This window comes from Podarcis liolepis, assembly GCF_965112155.1.
Source record: "Podarcis liolepis genome assembly, chromosome: 15".
In the NCBI taxonomy this organism is placed as follows: domain Eukaryota; kingdom Metazoa; phylum Chordata; class Lepidosauria; order Squamata; family Lacertidae; genus Podarcis; species Podarcis liolepis.
The window spans coordinates 23,927,450-23,946,496 of NC_139566.1; the positions used below are offsets into that span (position 1 = coordinate 23,927,450).

Sequence of the window (19,047 nt, forward strand, 5' to 3'; positions counted from 1 at the left end):
TCCTTTCATCTATGCACATTCTAACCAAGCATATCCATGAGTTTGGCCACCTTAAGGGAATCGGGAGGCTTGGAGACTTGTTAGAGAGAGAAATATATATATATTCCCATGAAAATGAAAATGTCCCCCGCCCCCGTCCCAATCACTTCCTCTTCTATCGTGACCCAAGCCTTCATAATTATTCTTTTTATATTATTCTTCAACCTAAAAGTCTGACTTGACCAAGCAACAAATAACTTAAATGGAAATTGGTTGAAAGGGAGAGAACAAGTAGAGTCTTCTTAAATAAAGGGGGAAAAAATAAAGGCTGCTATAAGATTCATTCTGCAAACTACAAGTTCCAGAGAAAATGAAAAGTTTCTTCTTCTTCTTTTCATTTCAAGAACCCTCGTCGCTTTGTCACACAGCAAAATTATTTTCACGTAGGAGGTGCCAGGCTCGGTCTTATGCATTTCCCTATTAAGAGAGACTTGGTAGCAGGGCCTGGGGTAGGCTTCAGAGCTGCTCAATATGAAGATCATAATAAAGAAATAGTGAAAATGTCAATTTGGAAAGACAAATCAGCTGGGATGATGGCGGGTGTAGGCTGGAGCGGCAGAAAATTCTATGCTTTGCAGCTTAAAAGTACAAGTGTTATATGTAAGGGTGATCTCTTTATTTTAATCCTAAGCACACTTACTAGGGAGCAAGCCCCACTAAACACATAGGGACTTGATTCTTGGCAAATATGCATAGAACTGCTCAGTTTGTCCATGGAAGGAGACTTAACTCTTCTGTTCCCTTTCCTTTTCAAGTGTATATAGAAATGCTCAGCGCTTTGGGGCTGGTCCTGCCTCTTTGCAGGATGCTTACTTTATTCCAAAGTGCCACATACCGTGATGGAGCTGTATACATAATAAGCAGAAGATTTTAGTTCCAACAGAAACAACAACATAAAGAAAGGGTTTCTTCCTGGTAGAAATAGGCTGAAGGAGCACCTCTTTACCCTGGCCTTTGACACTTGAGAAACATGTTAGGACCCACCCTGTTCTCTTGATAGTGATCTGTTTTAATAGTTTTCAGTACTGCCCTTTTCTTCTGAAAAATTGAACTTTCTACTTCCAACAATTTGGGTTTTTCCCTAATTATTGGTGATAAGTTTGAATAAGAGGCTTTCCATCTTACCCAGCTGTGGTTATCCTAATATCCTGTTCTGGTCCGAACTCGTTCTACAGCTTCCAAGTCTCTTTCGTGAGCACTTCCTCCTACTTGCACCCTCGGGCATTATCTTGGGTTATTCTAATTTAACCATTGAAAATCTGGGGTCCTCCTTCTTTTGCCTAGGGTAGGCAATTTCCTGTTGAGCCATCTTTTCTCAAATGCTGAGCCATCTCTCCCCCTGCCCCCCAAAACCCCCAATAATAATAACGTGGCTTTCGGGAACCCTTTTCAGACAACCTGCTTCTGCAGCTACTTGGCTGTCTTCCATGCTCATCCGTGACTATTCCAGTGTCTCATGCCACTAAGATTTCTTTTAGCTTTCCAGATCTGTTTAGCCATTAGCACTTGAACGCTTTGCCCTCCGAAAAAACGACATTCAGCGTAAGTTTTCAGCTCTCCAGCGTGTGTTACTTCTCCATGTTTCTTCTGCAGTGCTTGTCTCCCTTTTATTGATGTCTGAAGTACGTACGGCTTGTCTGCCATCCCTGCAGGTCTGTTGGTGTACTTGTCGGTGTGATTCAGTCGTGTGGTCTAGAGCTGGTGTACTGTTGTGCCCGGTCTAGAGGCCTTGCAGGTCTAGGGCTATTGTGTACTGTTGAGCTGAGGGAAAGGCCCCCAACTTAAGCCTCTTATCGGTTGTGAATATGACGTATGCCTTTTACAAAAGCCGTGTCTCTTAGCATCAACCCCCCATTTAAAATATAGGAATAATTCTGGCATACCTTATAACATGGGTGGTGAACAACAGGCCTTATCTGGCCCATCAAACCTTCTCCAACGGCTTGCCAGCCCCAGTGCAATCTATCTGCCCCACTACCCCGGTGGCATTGGGAATTATCCCTCTCCAAGTGCTCAGGTAATAGAAAGGAGTTCCTGGCAAAGAAGAAGAAAGATTTACGTGGCTCTCCTATCTGGAAAACCAAGGAGTCAGAGAGCCCAATGATATACCCGCTGAGCAAGAGTGAGGAGAGTTTTATCCTTTCTCTGCAACCTTTCTCCCCAGAGAGGGGGCTATGGTGTGTGCATAAGTGTGGGGTGGGCACACCCACCACTAGCATTCAGCCCCCCAAGGGCCTTTCAGAAAGGCAGCGTGGCCCTTTGGCCGGAAGATGTTAGCCTCCTGTGCTTTACACAATAATCAGGATCGCTGAGATAATTACGTGACGTGCTTTGAACCCTCCGAGCACTATAAGTGCTAGTTGTTCTTTCATCTGCAAAAGTTAAAATTAACTGGCTGGCCTGTGATTTTAAACTCCGGTGTGCCCCAACTCTAAACACTTGGTACGTATTAACTTTCCTGCCAAAACCCGAGTATATATCTTGAGTGCTAACAGCAGCGCTGCTTGAGTCTCGCTGCTGTTAAATCATCATCCTTTCTTACTCCATGTTGCCGCATAAAACCCATTCATTTAGCACTTATTTCCACAGTGCGTTATTTTTTTTTTTTTGTAGAATTGGTGTGATCTGCCAAACCTCTGAGAAACAACAAGTGGATTAGGTATCGCTCTTTAAACAAGCAAGCAACTGCGTCCGCATTCAGTTATTTGCGCTTAGGGGCGGGAGCAGCCTGTTTCAACTGAAATCGAAGGGCTGCTTTTCTGCCTCACACAAGCGTTCTTTTGCTACACCCTTGCTGGTGGTGGCAGTGCTTGGTGAAATGGGAAGGTGCAGCTAACTCAGTAGTAGGGTGTGCGCCTTGGCTGCAGGTCCCCAGCTCAATTCCTGAAGCCTCCAGTTCAAGCCATCAGATAGCTGGGGACAGGAAGGACCTTTAATAATAATAATAATAATAATAATAATAATAATAATAATTATTATTATTATTATTATTATTACCCCGCCCATCTGGCTGGGCTTCCCCAGCCACTCTGGGCGGCTTCAAAAAATAATAATATTAAAATACTGTATTACATCAAACATTAAAAGCTTCCCTAAACAGGGCTGCCTTCAGATGTCTTCTAAAAGTCTGGTACTTGTTGTTCTTTTTGACATCTGGTGGGAGGGTGTTCCACAGGGCGGGTGCCACTACCGAGAAGGCCCTCTGCCTGGCTCCCTGTAACTTGGCTTCTCGCAGTGAGGGAACCGCTAGAAGGCCCTTGGCGCTGGATCTCAGTGTCTGGGCTGAACGATGGGGGTGGAGACGCTCCTTCAGGTACACAGGACCGAGGCCGTTTAGGGCTTTAAAGGTCAGCACCAACACTTTGAATTGTGCTTGGAAACGTACTGTGACAATAGAAAGCCACTCCCAAACAGGATTGGGCAAATAGTCTGAACCAGCAAAAAGCATCTTCTTACGTTCCTAAGGTCTCCTTTTCACATGCGTTGGCCAGTTGAGTTACGAGTATGTGTGCTGCTTCTGCCACCACCGGCCGTATGCTTGCTGGTGGCATATGCATATTAAGTGCCTTAGGATTGTGAGATATACCTCTCTGCGCAGCCCTGCCTAAAAGACCTTTTAGTTAGGTACCAACCAAACCAGCCGAGGGAGAAGGACGTGCTGATAGCTGCCGAGCTGCTTTTAACTGTGCTTTGCCACTTGCTCCTTCCCCCCAGAGTTTAACCGGCGTCTGAAAGAACGGATGCATCACAATATCCCTCACCGGTTCAATGTGGGGCTGAACATGAGAGCAACTAAATGTGCAGTTTGCTTGGATACGGTTCACTTTGGACGACAGGCGTCTAAATGTCTTGGTAAGAATGGCAAGGAAACAAAGGTGGTAACAGGGCCGAACTGGAAGAGTAATAATACCTAATGTTATGTCCATATTGTCTAATTTTTCGTTCTCTTGGCCAATTTAGCTTGTTATCTGTGTTCCCTTTCCTGTCCTCTCTGCCTCAAGAAAGGTTTCCACTTATATAGCCCTATTAGTCCTTGGGCCTTGTAGGCTGACAATTAAAGAAATTATTTTATTTTTTTAAAAAGAATTCCTTAGAATGTTAGTAAACGTTCCATAACACCACAACAGCTACACCAATGCCTGGTAATGGCTCATTTCCATCAGTTGGAGCCAGAGTCTCTTAATCACTAGCTAGAGCAGCTTCAAAGACTGCAGCCCAAATTTACCTCAGAGTTTGGGGAGTTTGGAGTTGGCTTTTCTGCAAATTCACACTTTCTCAATTTAATTCATTACTGTTCTAAGACTGCAGCCCAAATTTACCTCAGAGTTTGGGGAGTTTGGAGTTGGCTTTTCTGCAAATTCACACTTTCTCAATTTAATTCATTACTGTTATAAGATGACAATAAGCACACACACCCCACCCCACCCCACCCCGCCACCAAATTATCGCAAACTGCTTTAGAGACTTCATGATTTTTATATATTTTTTGGAATAGACTTCATGATTTAGCAGTATTCATCCTGTATTCCTTAGGTCAATCCTTTTCCACTTATCGTGCCAAAATAAAAAGGCAGTGGAAAATGATGCTGAAAGCACAGCACCTCCTCTCTCTCCCTACAAAATGGGGTCCTAGGCCTCAACAGTAATGCCATAAGGTTCTCAGCTTTGTGGGAAAGGGACACGGATGGATTTCAAGCATTTTAGGAAAACCTTGGCGACCTTTATTAAGCAGGCTTTATCTTGGAGGACAAAGCTGATCATGTCTCCTGCAGAAGTACTCATTTCACAACTAGCACAGAACAGGTTCTTAGCTTTTACTTGCTGCCTTGTTGTTAGCATCCATCTGTCTTGAAAGACAATGGAGTGTGCCTCCAGGGGTGGAAGTCAAACCACTGGAGAATCACAGCGCCTGCTGTGGCTGCAGAGACCAGTAGCTCATAACAGCTGCCTCCCACGTCTACCAAAGCAACCTCTCCGGGTGCAATCAAGTATGTTTTGCTGTCATTAAATGTTTTACTAGTGTTCTTTAACATTATTTTTAGTTCTTGTTGTTTCACTGGAGCCTAAAAGGTGTGGTTTATAAGTTTAACTTACAAATCTTTTGTTCCATAGAATAATAAAATGAAACGTGTCTAAAGGTGGGAAGGCCTGGGGGAAAACTGGAAAAATTGGGGGGGGGGGCAACCAGTTTCCCCCGTTTTTTCCAAAGCTGTATTTTTCCAGAAAAAATGGCTTTGGAAATAAACAGAAAAAACCCTGGTTGTTTTTTTTCCAATTTTTCCAGTTTTTTCCAGGCCTTCCCATCTCTAAACATGACCCAAGGCAAGCTTTCTACAGCCTATGTAGGCATAGTAATTCCAGATCCCTGAATTCTGCTTTCCTGTCAAGCAGCTGGTCTGATTTCAACTGTATGTTAGGTTAGTCTGAGGCTCCAGTAGCCAGTATGGTACATTCCAGAGGCTTTGGACTACAGTGGTACCTTGGAACTCTTAATGCCTCTGTTCTTGAAAGTTTTGGCTCCCAAACGCTGAAATCCCAGAAGTGCTCCGGTTTCTGAACATTCCTCAGGACACAAACATCCAACGTGGCTTCCGCTGTGCAAAAACCTAGCTGTTTTGGCCAATCAGAAGCTGCACCTCGAAACTCAAACATTTCAGAAGCCAGACGGTCTTCCGGAACAGATTACGTTCAAGTTCCGAGGCACCACTGTACATCTCTGTTCAGCCCCTGCCAGCAAGGACAATGATCAGAGATGATGAGAGTTGTGGTCCTCAACTTCTGAAGGACTGCAAGTTGGCTACTCCTGATTTAAAGTCATGTCAGTAACAAGTCAACTTTCTTTCATAAACTGACAGTTTTACATTAAGCATAAATTAGTATATGACATGACTCCCTTCAAAAATTGCTGCAGGAAAAGAATGTACAGTGGTACCTCGGTTCCGGAGGTCCGTTCTTAACCTGAAACTGTTCTTAACCTGAAGCACCACTTTAGCTAATGGGGCCTCCTGCTGCTGCCGCGCCGCCAGAGCCCGATTTCTGTTCTTATCCTGAAGCAAAGTTCTTAACCTGAAGCACTATTTCTGGGTTAGTGGAGTGTGTAACCTGAAGCGTATGTAACCCGAGGTACCACTGTATTGGAATTGGTTATCAATAGACCTTGGAAAGCAGCTTGGATAGGGCACCAGAAAGGGAAGAATGGATGTACTGTACCTAACATCAAGAAGTTGTGAACCAGAACATGTGGTGATACTCAGTTGGGAAGTTACGGTATTTTTTGCACCATAACATTCACTTTTTTCCTCCTAGAAAGTAAGGGGAAATGTCTGTGCGTGTTATGGAGGGAATGCCTTCGGGTAGCATGCCTACGGATTTTCCTCCTCTAAAAACTACGTGCGTGTTATGGTCTGGTCCGTGTTATAGAGCGAAAAATACGGTAGTTGAGATTCTTCAGCTTAATACTAGGTCAGTGCAGACTTGAGTCCGAGCAATTCTGATTTTGTGAAAAATCCTTTACCTGAAGTTTTTAAATGCAGGGCTCTATCCAACATTCATTGTCTGCTATCACAAGAGCCTTTGCACTAGCAGGTTGTGGAGTTTAAAGGTTGAGCAATGAAGAAATCCAGCGCAGCAGTTACATTAGCAGAAGCTTGTTGAGCAAGAAGTATACCGCTAAGCAACTAATACAGTGCTACATTTGATAGCCCTTAAATCCTAATGTTTCTATAAGGTTTCCCCCTCTTCCCTTTCTACCCTCCCCCTGCCAGAATGCCAGATGATGTGCCATCCAAAGTGCTCAACCTGTTTGCCGGCTACTTGTGGCTTGCCTGCCGAATACGCCACGCATTTCTCCGAAGCCTTCTGCCGGGACAAACTGAACTCTCCAGGTCTGCAGCTGAAAGAGCCAAGCAGCAGTTTACGGCTAGAAGGATGGATGAAGGTGCCAAGGTACAAACGTGAGTCTCTGCGCTAAAATTGCTTGCCCAGAGCTGCTGGTGCTGCCGCCGCCGGAGGAGCCGCTCCGTAGACTGTAGCTGTGAAGCCGATTCTCTTGTTCACTGGTGAAGACTCCTACGGGAGGTTGGCTGACCACGCTAATCGGGAACCTTTGACGCAACCCTCTAACACAGTTTTGTCCTTTTTCTGTGTTTTCAGAAATAATAAGCGTGGGCAGCAGGGCTGGGACAGGAAGTATATAGTTCTGGAAGGAACTAAAGTGCTTGTTTATGACACAGAAGCAAGAGAAGGTAACCTCTTAACATCTGACTCGCTTTCCCCGTCTCCTCTGACATGGCCTCTCAATGCATAACTTTGTCTGAACAAAAACCTTTGAACTTTGTGGAAGTGGGGAGATTGGCTTAATACTCTAGGACTTCACTCTTTGTAACGCCTCGCCCTTGGAGAACCCTTTCTGCATCTGACCGCCAAGGAGCTGCCACTGGGCGCCTCCAGTATAATCCCTACGATTGGCAAAGGAACCTGAGTGCGTTCTAGGCTGCATTTGCCGCACATATGGGGCGCTGATTGCTGTTGCGCCACACAAACTGACCATGCCCCCAACATTCTCTGTGGCTGAGCCATTGATCAGAAGATCAGTAGTGACAGGTACGTTATCTTTCAGGGGCGCTTCTCTGCCATTACTGATCTTCTCCCCCCTGAGGTGCCCCAGAGCCTCCCCACCGCTTAGGAACAAAGCGCAATTTGAAAACTTCTGCTCTAGTTGTCTTAGTGCCCCTCCAGGCTGGTGCTTTATTGTGGGTTTAGTTGGCAACATGCTTTTGAGACGGTAAAGAGTTCCTTAGCGGCAGATTGGTTCCGCTTTAGTCCCTTCCGCAATTCTTCCCCAAGGCTACCCCGTTATTGCTGTCCAGAGGGCCTATAGTGCAATGAAAGCGGGACAAAAATGATGCTGATTTTAGCAGGGATGCGCATTAGCTGGAAATGAAGCAGTGCGATGATGCCCCCTCCCCACCCCGCCCCCCCCAAAAAACCATTCTGCAAGTGCAAACAGTATTGAAAGTGGAATTGTGTATGACTGCCCCGATAGCATTTTGCACACAAATTACTGTGAATGCGCAATCAAAAGTACGTCTGGAGGGGCCTTTTGTCTTACATTTGTTCCAGCCCTCAAGAATGACGTGAAATTGAATGTGTGAAGTGCCTTCTCCCCAGACACCTGTTTTTGACTCTGATTTATTTGTCATCCAAGTTTCCATTCCCCCTTCATACTCTTGTCCTCCCACTTATATCTTTGCCAAAGCAGGACAGAGGCCTTCGGAGGAGTTTGAGCTGTGTCCTCCAGACGGAGATGTGACCGTCCATGGAGCTGTGGGTGCAACTGAGCTCCTAAACACAGCCAAGACAGGTGAGGTCAATTGTGTTTCATCTGATGTGTGAACACATCAGCTGGCTGTGGCAGAGCCCTGGCTTTTTCAGATATCTTTTTTAAAGAAAATAACAGTGTGGTCCCATCATTCGTTATTTAAATTTACAAATTTTTACAAACCTGAGCCATACAATGCAGGAAGCTGCCATATACTGAGTTACACCCTTGGTCCATCTAGCTGCATGATGTCAGGGATAAGGGAAACCCCAGAGGAGGAAGGCTCAGGGCCAGGGGATTGGGTGGTGGGATGCTAAGGAGAGGTCAGAGGTAAAGGTTTAGGAGGAGAGGCTGGATGCTGAAGGGGCAACAGTATTTAGTGGACAGGAAGAGCAAGGAAGGTACGCTCTGTGGAACATCCTCCCATCAGATGTCAAGGAAATAAACAACTATCTGACTTTTAGAAGACATCTGAAGGCAGACCTGTTTAGGGAAGTTTTTAATGTTTGCTGTTTTATCGTGTTTTTAATATTCTGTTGAGAGTCGCACAGAGTGCCTGGGGAAACCCAGCCAGATGGGCAGTGTATAAATTATTATTAATAATAATAATAATGTCTGTGACCTTGATTTCTGAGGCTCATAGTTCCTGATTGCACTTTTCTCAAGATACCTTGAAGACTTCTTTTCCACCCTAAGCCGTTTTTGACCTCTAGGTCTTTATTCACCCACCACCCACCCCATTTCCTAAACCTCTGTCTGTGTTTTTTGGTAACAGATGTGCCCTATATATTGAAGCTGGAATCTCATCCTCATACCACGTGTTGGCCTGGCCGGACTCTCTACTTACTCACACCCACTTTTCCTGATAAGCAACGCTGGGTCAGTGCGCTGGAATCCATAGTTGCTGGAGGAAGAGTCTCCAGGGAAAAGGCTGAGGCTGATGCTGTAAGTCAAAACATTAAGGGTTGCGGGGGGGGTCCTCTTTCATTTTAAAAAGAGGGATATTTCTAGACTTTTTAACATAGTACTCTAAGAAAAGAAAATAGACAAGGGGAATTCTGTCCCATTTGCTCAGTAAGTAAATCTCCACCCTTCCTGCATCCTAACTAATTATGTGGGATGATTAATAAGCTCTTGGACAGGCACTGTCTGATTTTGTTAAAACTTAACTCAAGCTGTTTTAATTAACCGAAACAGAATATTATTTGCATTTAGGCAATTCCTGTTTCCCATTGATTTACAGCAATCACCACCCAGCGTACCCTAACCTAGGTACTCGCCATTTGCACCACATTTCTGACCAAGGGCCTAAAGCACAAAATAAATCTAATGACCACAACACTCTAGGCCTTTTATCAAGCAATCAAAATGGAAATATATATTTTTAAGGTGTGGCTTGAGTTTTGCAGGTGCATCCACACACACACAATTTCAAAGGTGAGCCTGCTGTGGAAGCATATTGTCCATGTTTTGGACATGCATCTTTTAATCTAGCCCTGGGGAAACATGGTGTTTTGGTTTGCAGCTGAAGGAGCAATGCACAGTTCTGATTTGGCGTGCCATTCAGGAAGATATTTTCTTTCCTTCTCGGAATGCAAACATTTAAGTTTGCTAGGGGCGTGGGGGAAGGAAAGAACCAGAGAGCCTGTGTGATCCATGAGAGGAGGGACAAAGAGGTACTGGGCGTATGATTGGAGGCTGCGTATGTGTCTCTTGAGGAGCATGGAATACCGTCCACTGTCAAAGAAAGTCTGCTTCTGAATACCAGTTTCTGGAAACTGCAGGAGGAGAGTGCTGTTGTTGTAGGCTTCCCATAGGCATCTGACTGGTTACTTTCAGAGTTCTTGACCAGATGGGCCACTGGTCTGATCCAGCAGGCTCTTCTTATATTCTTAGCAAAAGGAACCCTGGCATCTACTCTTGCATGCAACTAGTTTTGTGGGGCTGGCAAGAAAGTATGTGCTTGCATTACTTTTTCCTTTATGGAGTGAAGATCTGCTGTCACAGGGTGAGATCTGTACCTGAAGGCTCTTCTCTCATGTGCTTCTGTGAAGAAGGTGGGAAAGTACAGTCATACCTCATGTTGCGTTAGGTTCATGTTGTGGTTCGAGGACCCGACCCCCGCGAAGTGAAATGAGGACACAAGGACACGTGATATAAGGTTGATGGGCTAGAAAAGGCCACAACTTTATTGATTACAGCAATGAAAAGGTATTGGCTTTGGCATTGGATCGAAACAAGTGGGTTTATTCACCAGTAGGTGGAGCCTGTTGATGCTAATCCAACTATAAGCTTTCCCCTGATGTCACCGAGGGTCGTGCCATGGCCTCCCGCCAAGCAGGCATCGGACAGAATACACGACCGCCAGATTCCTTTAACAGAATACCCCTAAAAATTGAAGGCATAGGTGATGGCCACACCTAGCACTTCGACACACCACAACACATTATTCCAATGCCTAACCTACCCACCAATACCACAAAAGTTGTGACGATTGCTACGAGCCTAATGCCAAATGGAAAAACTCCTACCAGGCCCCCCGGGCAACCAGGGCGACCAACCTAAGGTCCATAGCAAGGCCAATGACCTAAGCCCTAACTAAAAGGGAGTGGAGGGTGGGTGACTCGCGACGGGACGACGATGAGGAATGAGGCCAGGGGGTGGCTGGCGCTGCAGCAAAAGGCTGCTGAACACGCCCCCTCCGCGGCACCTGGTTGGGTGGCCACCGGGGGGGCGTGAGCGCCAGCCAGGTGAGCTGGAGGCAGGGGGCCACGCCCCCTGCTGGGCGGCGCTCGGGCTCCCGCCCACAACCACTCCCCTCTCTTTCAGGGAGGAGAGTCTTTGCGTCTTTTCGGCTTGCGAACACGGCAAACCCGGAAGTGTATACTTCCGGGTTTTGCCACACGGGCAGAAGCGTTCTATCGCGCTCTGCACTTGCGCAGAAGCGCCGCTCTAGTTGCAGACTTTTCGGGGTGCAAACGGCACCCCAGAACGGATCGTGTCTGCAACTAGAGGTACAACTGTATTTTTTATTATTATGGTGGTTGTTATTGTTAGTAGCCATGCAGAATTACTGGCACGTGTCCACCCCATGGCAAAATGGACTAGGTTAGAAAGAAAGGATTGTGCCACTGCGGTCTTTCAGACTCAGCCATCCTTAGTCTTAGCCTGCTCCTGGTGATGTCTTTGGCAAATATAGCTTTTCATTGGTGGGTTTAAGAAGTTTCCATTGTATCGTTCCTGTGCACCATGCTAGTTCTCCCTTTCTCTCCCTCATGCACAGAAGCTCCTTGGAAATTCTCTCCTGAAGCTGGAGGGAGAGGACCGTTTGGATATCAACTGCACACTGCCCTTCAGTGATCAGGTAATGGGGGATTTTGCCAACTCTAGCTTTGCCATGCTGTGGAATAAGCAAACTGAACAAGGAACGTATTTAGTTTTGGACCTTCTGGGATTTCTTCCTTAGGTGGTGGTGGTGGTTTTTAATAGCATCCCTGTAGCCTTTCTCTCTCTGTGTGTTGACTCTTCATAAACCCGTTTTGTAGGTGGTCCTAGTGGGTGCTGAGGAAGGCCTTTATGCTCTGAATGTGCTGAAGAACTCTTTAACACATGTCCCAGGAATTGGTGCCGTCTTCCAAGTGCACCTCATCAAGGATCTGGAGAAGCTGCTCATGATAGCAGGTAGAGTTCGGGGAAACCATGTATTCTGCTATAATGGAACTCTTATATGTCAATTTGAATCTTTCCTCATCAGCCTTCCTCATCAGGCTCCTGAAACTTCAGTGGGCATTGCCTGCACTCTTACAGGCACACCTTACCCCAACCATAATAGCTGGAAACTTACTTTTAGAAAAAGAGAAAAAACCATACAAACATCATAGTTTATGTGATGGCAGATTTTGTGGCTAATGCTACATTCTGTGTGGCATTTCTGCACTCTCAGGACTGCAGTGTGTGTGTGTACCTTGGTAACGCTCTCCTTGGAGAGTTTTGTTTTTGTTTTCTTTTGTTTGCATTTAGTCATATAGAATTGCATCGGCAATTTTGTCCTTGTTTTGAAACACCTTTCAATGATTTTGGATGGTTTATTTTGTATGCAACCACCTTCAACTATCTTTTGCATCAACGAATTTAGAAAATTGGTTGCCTTACACAGCACTTACTATTCTCAGTATTGTCTACACTGGCTGGCAGCAGCACTCCAGGTTTCCAGGCAGGGAATATTCTCAGTCCGACCAGGGATTGTACCTGATAACTTTCTACATGCAGAGCAGGTGCTCTGCTGTTGAGCTATGGTCCCTCCTCCATTAAGTTAATAAACAGAAGTTGATAAAAGTGTATTAAGCTTTCTTTGATGACCCTTCTGACTTGTGAAGTAGGACTTAACCCATTTTCAGAGAACGGAACAAGTTCCAGTGCTGTTTAGACACAAAATATTTCTAGAAACCAGCTCTTAGTGATTTGGTGCCATTAAGTGCGGGAGCAGCATGAAGCTTTTACTTCTGTAATTTTGCTCCTTGGCTTAGCTAGAAATGTTTCTCTGCTCCTTTGCGTCTTTCCTCAGGGGATGAGAGGGCACTGTGTCTTGTTGACGTGAAGAAAGTTAAGCAGTCTCTAGCCCAGTCCCACCTGCCAGCCCAGCCTGATGTCTCTCCAAACGTTTTCGAGGCTGTGAAAGGATGCCATCTTTTTGCTGCTGGCAAGGTAGGACCCCCAAGCTTTGCATTTGCCTCTTAATGCAGTGATCCCTGGAACACAGGGTATGATGATCAAAAGGTTGTTAGGCCCCATATCAAGACCATGTATCCACTATTTGTTTATGACATTTGTATGTCACCCTGGGTCATATTAGATTTCAAGGCGGTGTACAACAAAATAGCACTCTTTGTTATCTTTCACATGCAGATTGAGAATGGGCTGTGCATCTGTGCAGCGATGCCCAACAAAGTGGTGGTTCTGCGCTATAATGAGAGCCTCAGCAAGTTCTGCATCAGGAAGGTAAAGTTTGCAATTGCAATGCAGTCCCCTTTTGCCCACAAGAGGCTGGCAGCAGTTGGTCCCAACCCTGACATGGCAAATAACCTGCCCACTCTTCCATTAGTTATGACTAGACCTGCCTTCCACCCATTTTTGCCTTTGCACTGACCAAGCCGCAACCGTATAGTGTCTTCATCATAAATATTCAGTAGTGAATATTTCACCACACTACAGTGTGGTGTAGTGGTTAAGAGCAGCAGACTCATAATCTGGTGAACTGGGTTCGCTTCTCCGCTCCTCCACATGCAGCTGCTGGGTGACTTTGGGCCAGTCACACTTCTCTGAAGTCTCTCAGCTCCACTCAACTCCACTTACCTCACAGAGTGTTTGTTGTGGGGGAGGAAGGGAAAGGAGATTGTTAGCCGCTTTGAGACTCCTTAGGGTAGTGATAAAGCAGGATATCAAATCCAAACTCTTCTTCTTCTTCTAAGTTACTCCCCTGGACATTACACATTGCCACACAGAATCAGACTGACGCAAAAGTACGTAGTGGTGATCCTATACTGGCCTGTCAGTGTAGTTTAGGATATGCAGCCCCGTTTGAGATTTACTCTGTGCTACAAGAATCCCACAGATGCTTACTAGCGATCCATCAGTTTGGAGAACAGTAACGGTGGACATGCATGCCTGAAAGCCAGCCGGTCTCCTGAAACGTACAGCTGCAGTGGAGAGTGTGGTCCACAATGTGGCCTGGTTTTATGCAGGGCATTGGTGAGACTTAACACGGAGTAAACAAGAACATGGTAGTCTAGTTGCAAGGGGCTAAATGCAGCAACTGGGTTTATAATTCTGTACCTTGAATGCTGAGGTCTGTTCTGGACCCCATAATTCAAGAAAGAGACTAAAACTGACAAGCTGGAAGGATGCTGATGGGCAGCTGCATTATTATTTGTTCCTGCAGAGCAAGGATTTTAATCCCTATCCCAGCAGTGTTACCCAGAATCCTCTACCACTCTCCTCAAAGTGAGACTGAACAAGCCAATGCAGTTATCACATTCCCAAGCCCAGAAACTCCAGACCTATCTTGGATTTTGTGACTGCAGCCAAACAGATTCCTAGGATCTTCTTAATCCTAACCACCCTTACCTGCTCCGGTCAGGGTGCTGTATAATCTTAAGTAGTGCAACTCATGCAACACGTTGGCGATTAATATACACAGAACAATAATTATACATACTTTATCAACCTTCTGAGAAAAATACAAAACATTAAACAAAGCCACAAAGACTTGCGAACTACCCAGCCTAAATGAAATTATCAGAAGGTTGATAAAGTATGTATAATTATTGTTCTGTGTATATTAATTGCCAACGTGTTGCATGAGTCGCACTACTTCTATCAGCAGCAGAGGTTGCATTTTTCTAGTATAATCCAAGTAGGCTAACTGAGGCTTGTATGTCTGTGCTTTTGTTTCTGTCATTGCAGGAGATTGAAACCTCGGAGCCCTGCAGCTGCATTCATTTCACCAGTTACAGCATCATCATTGGAACAAATAAGTTCTATGAAATTGAGATGAAGCAGTACACCCTTGAGGGTAGGTGTCACTTCCTAACTATGCTTTGGAGAGCTAGCGCTTTAAGTCCTCAGCGGGATGTATGGCAGGGGTGGGCTGTCGCCTTCATGCCTGCCCTGCCTTGGTCATAGGAGTGTAGGAAATCTTCCTTAAACAAAATCAGACCATTGGTCTATCTAGCTCAGCACTGTCTACACCAGGGGTCAGCAGACTTTTTCAGCAGGGGGCCAGTCCACTGTCCCTCAGACCTTGTGGGGGGCCGGACTATATTTATTTTTATTTTTGGGTGGGGGGGGATGAACGAATTCCTATGCCCCACAAATAACCCAGAGATGCATTTTAAATAAAAGGACACATTCTACTCAGGTAAAAACACCAGACAGGCCCCACAAATAACCCAGAGATGCATTTTAAATAAAAGGACACATTCTACTCATGTAAAAACACGCTGATTCCCAGACCGTCCGTGGGCTGGATTTAGAAGGCGATTGGGCCGGATCCGGCCCTCAGGCCTTAGTTTGCCTACCCGTGGTCTACACTGACTTTCAATGGCTCTTCCTGGGTTTTAGGCAGGAGTCTGACCCAGCCTCACTTGACAAAGCTGAGGATTGATTCCAGGGCCTTCTGCATGTATAGCAGATGCTCTAGCACTGAGCTATGACCTTTGTTTAAAATGAAATAGGCACTGATCTAATTCTCTTGTGCCTTCTAGAATTCCTGGACAAGAATGACCATACTTTAGCTTCTGCTGTGTTTGCATCATCCACCAACAGTTTTCCAATCAATATCATCCAGGTGAACCCTACAGGGCAGAGGGAGGAGTATCTGCTTTGCTTTCATGGTAAGTCTAGTTCAGTGTCTTGCTCAGCTTCTGCCCATTTCTCCCAAGGAGCTCAGAGCTCCTTTCCAGGGTGATTCAGGTACTGGCAACTCTCAGGCCAGCTTAGTTTCAAAGATCAAACTGCATGTTCAAGCGCATGCTCTAGGTTTTTCAAAGGGAAATTGTTCCCGCACCCAACAACTGCCAATTACTGCTTCGTGGAGCTCTGGAATCCTGGCAAACTCACATTTCATTTCTCTTAAAAATAATAGCTTGAAATGGAATGGTGGTGATTGTTGGGTGTGTGTCCTCTCCTGCAGAGTTTGGCGTCTTTGTAGACTCCTATGGAAGGCGCAGTCGCTCAGATGACCTGAAATGGAGTCGTCTGCCTTTAGCATTCGGTAAGCATTTGTGTGATTTTCATTGTCATGTGATTACTTGTGCACCCATCTTCTTCTAGTGTTCAGAGATGCCGAGGGTTGTAGAAATAGCGAGGGGGCATTTGTCTTTCCTTTTGTAGAAGGACCTTCAGCAGAGAAGGAGGGAGAACCTGTGGCCTTCCTGGTGGGGATGGCCTTGAGCCAATATGGCCAGTGGTCCAGGATGTTGGGAGCTGGGAATCTAGCTAGATCTGGTCCAGGATGTTGGGAGCTGGGAATCTAGCTAGATCTTGGAAGGTCACAGGTTCCCACATCCCTGGCTTAAAAAGATGTGTTCTTTTACAAAACAAAAACTCAAAAATCTGAGGCATGGTTTTATTTATTTCATAAAATTTAAACAACAAATTTATTTATACCCCGCCCTTCCCAGTTTAAAAACCAGGCTCAGGGCAGCTAACAGCAAATATAAAACATTGATTAAAATGTGACTTAAAAACAGCATAAATACAACATAAAATGCAGCATCAATATCAATAAAATTAAAAAATTCAGGGGTCATTTTCTTTGGGGGGGGGTGTGGAACAAGAACCCCAGTCAGCAGACATCAAATGATCACCAGGGCTAACTGGCCAAGTTGGTCCTACTAGGGCCAGCTGGGAGACCAGGGAATAATTTAAATGTGGGGTCCCGCTTGATTGTAAAAGAAATTGGTAAAAATAGTTAAGAACAACTATCTAAAACATTTTCAGAAGTAGGGCTGGAGGAGGACAAGACATGCGCTTCTTAAGAGATAATTGGACAAGTTCACGGAGGACAAGCTTGACAGTGGCTACTGGTCACAATGGCTATATTTTACCTCCACTGGACACAGCATACCTCTGAATGCCAGTAGGTGGGGAGAGCACTGTTATGCTCAGGTCCTGCTTGCTGGTGTCCCATTGGGGCATCTGGTTGAGAACAGGATATTGGACAAGATGGGCCATTGGCCTGAATCAGCAGCCAGGCTCTTAGGATGTTTTCTTGTGAGTTCCCTGACTACTTTATTCATCTTTGTTCCTGGCACTGTTCTTGCTGTAGCCTACAGGGAGCCTTACCTGTTTGTGACGCACTTCAACTCTCTCGAAGTGATTGAGATCCAAGCACGTGCCTCCCTCGGGTAAGTAATTACGCCGCCTCACTGCTTGCCTTCTACAACTGTGGAGGCCAAACTGGCCAAAGCAAGGTTTAAGAGCCAATTTTAAAGGCACTCTTCCCTCTCCACCCCATCCCAGCACTCCAGCACGAGCCCACTTGGATATTCCGAGCCCTCGCTACCTGGGTCCAGCAATTTCATCAGGAGCAATTTACCTGGCCTCTTCCTACCAGGACAAACTAAGAGTTATTTGCTGCAAGGGGAATTTGGTGAAGGAATCAAACAACGAACTCCACCGGGTCCCCTCTACTACGCGCAGGTAAGACGTAATATTACAGCTTTACACTTATAGGAGAGGGGGAAAGAAAGACCCCTGCCCCAAGGTGCCCTCTACTTTGGAAGGATGGGGAAAGCATGGCGGCACTAGATAGACATGATGAGCTAGGTGCAGTTTCACCTACCGAGATGCCAGTTTGACTGGGGAAGAAAGTGGAGAAGATTAAAGATTGCATGGAAAGTAGGATGCATCACCAGTGTTGAGAAAAGCCTTAGAGAAAGATACGTGGTTCATGGCAATGCAAGTTCTGCTCAGCGTAGACCCATTAAGAACATAAGAAGAGACTGCTGGATCAGGTCAATGGCCTATCTAGTCCAGCATCCCATTTTTACAGTCTCCACCGCTCAGCTATGCCTCTTCCCCAAAGAGAGAGGTAAACTGAGTAGTTTGAGGCAGAGTTTTGGGACAAGTTGAGGAGGAGGAGAAGGTGTAATAACAAGGGGGATGCCACTGAAAGTGGTGGTCCAGGCCAAGTGATGATGAGAATGTGGGCCTGTGTCTTAAATAAGAAGATGCAGGGGAAGGAACAGATGTTTACAATGTTGCTTAGGTCTTGGTTGAATAGAGAGAGGAAAAAGGAGGAAAAAATAGAAGATGAAGTTGAGCGTGCCTTACCTCACTCAGCTGGGTAAAGGTAAAGGGACCCCTGACCATTAGGTCCAGTCGTGACCGACTCTGGGGTTGCGGCGCTCATCTCGCTTTATTGGCCGAGGGAGCCAGCGTACAGCTTCTGGGTCATGTGGCCAGCAGGACTAAGCCGCTTCTGGCAAACCAGAGCAGTGCACGGAAACGCCGTTTACCTTCCCACCGGAGCGGTACCTATTTATCTACTTGCACTTGGACATGCTTTTGAACTGCTAGGTTGGCAGGAGCAGGGACCGAGCAACGGGAGCTCACCCCATCACGGGGATTTGAACCGCCGACCTTCTGATCAGCAAGTCCTAGGCTCTGTGGTTTAACCCACAGCGCCACCCGCGTCCCTTACTCAGCTGGGTAGGTAGTGGTAATATCAGCTACTCTCTACACCCAATGACAAGGGAGAGGATGAAGGGGAAAGAGGAGCTGTTCAGACTTGGGCATGTTGAGGGCAGTGATGAGCCGCTGAAGGACTAGCAGAAGGCAAGAGGGAGAGGTTGGTGGTAGGGAAGAGAAATCTGGATATCTTCAGCATAGAGACCTGATGAAGATCACCCTGTGTTTAGATAGCTGTGGGATCATGGCAGAGTCCTCTGGAACAGAGGAAGACCTTCAGGGAAAACACTGAAGTAGGCTGCATTCAGCTGGGCTCAAATGAAACCATCAGGGTTACAGAGATCCAAAGATGGGGAAGATGTTGACCTGAAGAGCATGTTCACAAGCATCTGCGTCAAAGGTGGCTGAGAGGATAAGGATGGTGATGGAAGAGCGAAGATTTTTTTAGATCTGAGAACAAGGCTATTTATTTATTTAATTGATGTCTGTTTCGGTGG

General features: G+C 45.9%; 1 protein-coding gene across 12 annotated transcripts in view; it reads left to right on the forward strand.

The window, feature by feature from the left end:
* Positions 1-19,047, forward strand: part of CIT (citron rho-interacting serine/threonine kinase) — a 116,079-nt gene that overhangs the window by 85,472 nt on the left and 11,560 nt on the right. For 10 of the 12 annotated variants that reach the window (XM_083478418.1, XM_083478419.1, XM_083478421.1 and 7 more), the window contains 14 exons: positions 3,754-3,891; positions 6,804-6,984; positions 7,192-7,283; positions 8,297-8,401; positions 9,135-9,304; positions 11,643-11,723; positions 11,905-12,040; positions 12,924-13,063; positions 13,265-13,357; positions 14,822-14,930; positions 15,622-15,750; positions 16,050-16,130; positions 17,187-17,265; positions 17,381-17,560. In XM_083478418.1, coding sequence (XP_083334544.1) covers positions 3,754-3,891; positions 6,804-6,984; positions 7,192-7,283; positions 8,297-8,401; positions 9,135-9,304; positions 11,643-11,723; positions 11,905-12,040; positions 12,924-13,063; positions 13,265-13,357; positions 14,822-14,930; positions 15,622-15,750; positions 16,050-16,130; positions 17,187-17,265; positions 17,381-17,560 — 1,714 coding nt within the window. The remainder of the gene's footprint in view (positions 1-3,753; positions 3,892-6,803; positions 6,985-7,191; positions 7,284-8,296; positions 8,402-9,134; positions 9,305-11,642; positions 11,724-11,904; positions 12,041-12,923; positions 13,064-13,264; positions 13,358-14,821; positions 14,931-15,621; positions 15,751-16,049; positions 16,131-17,186; positions 17,266-17,380; positions 17,561-19,047) is intronic. The other 2 variants (XM_083478420.1, XM_083478411.1) reach the window with 1 other exon arrangement.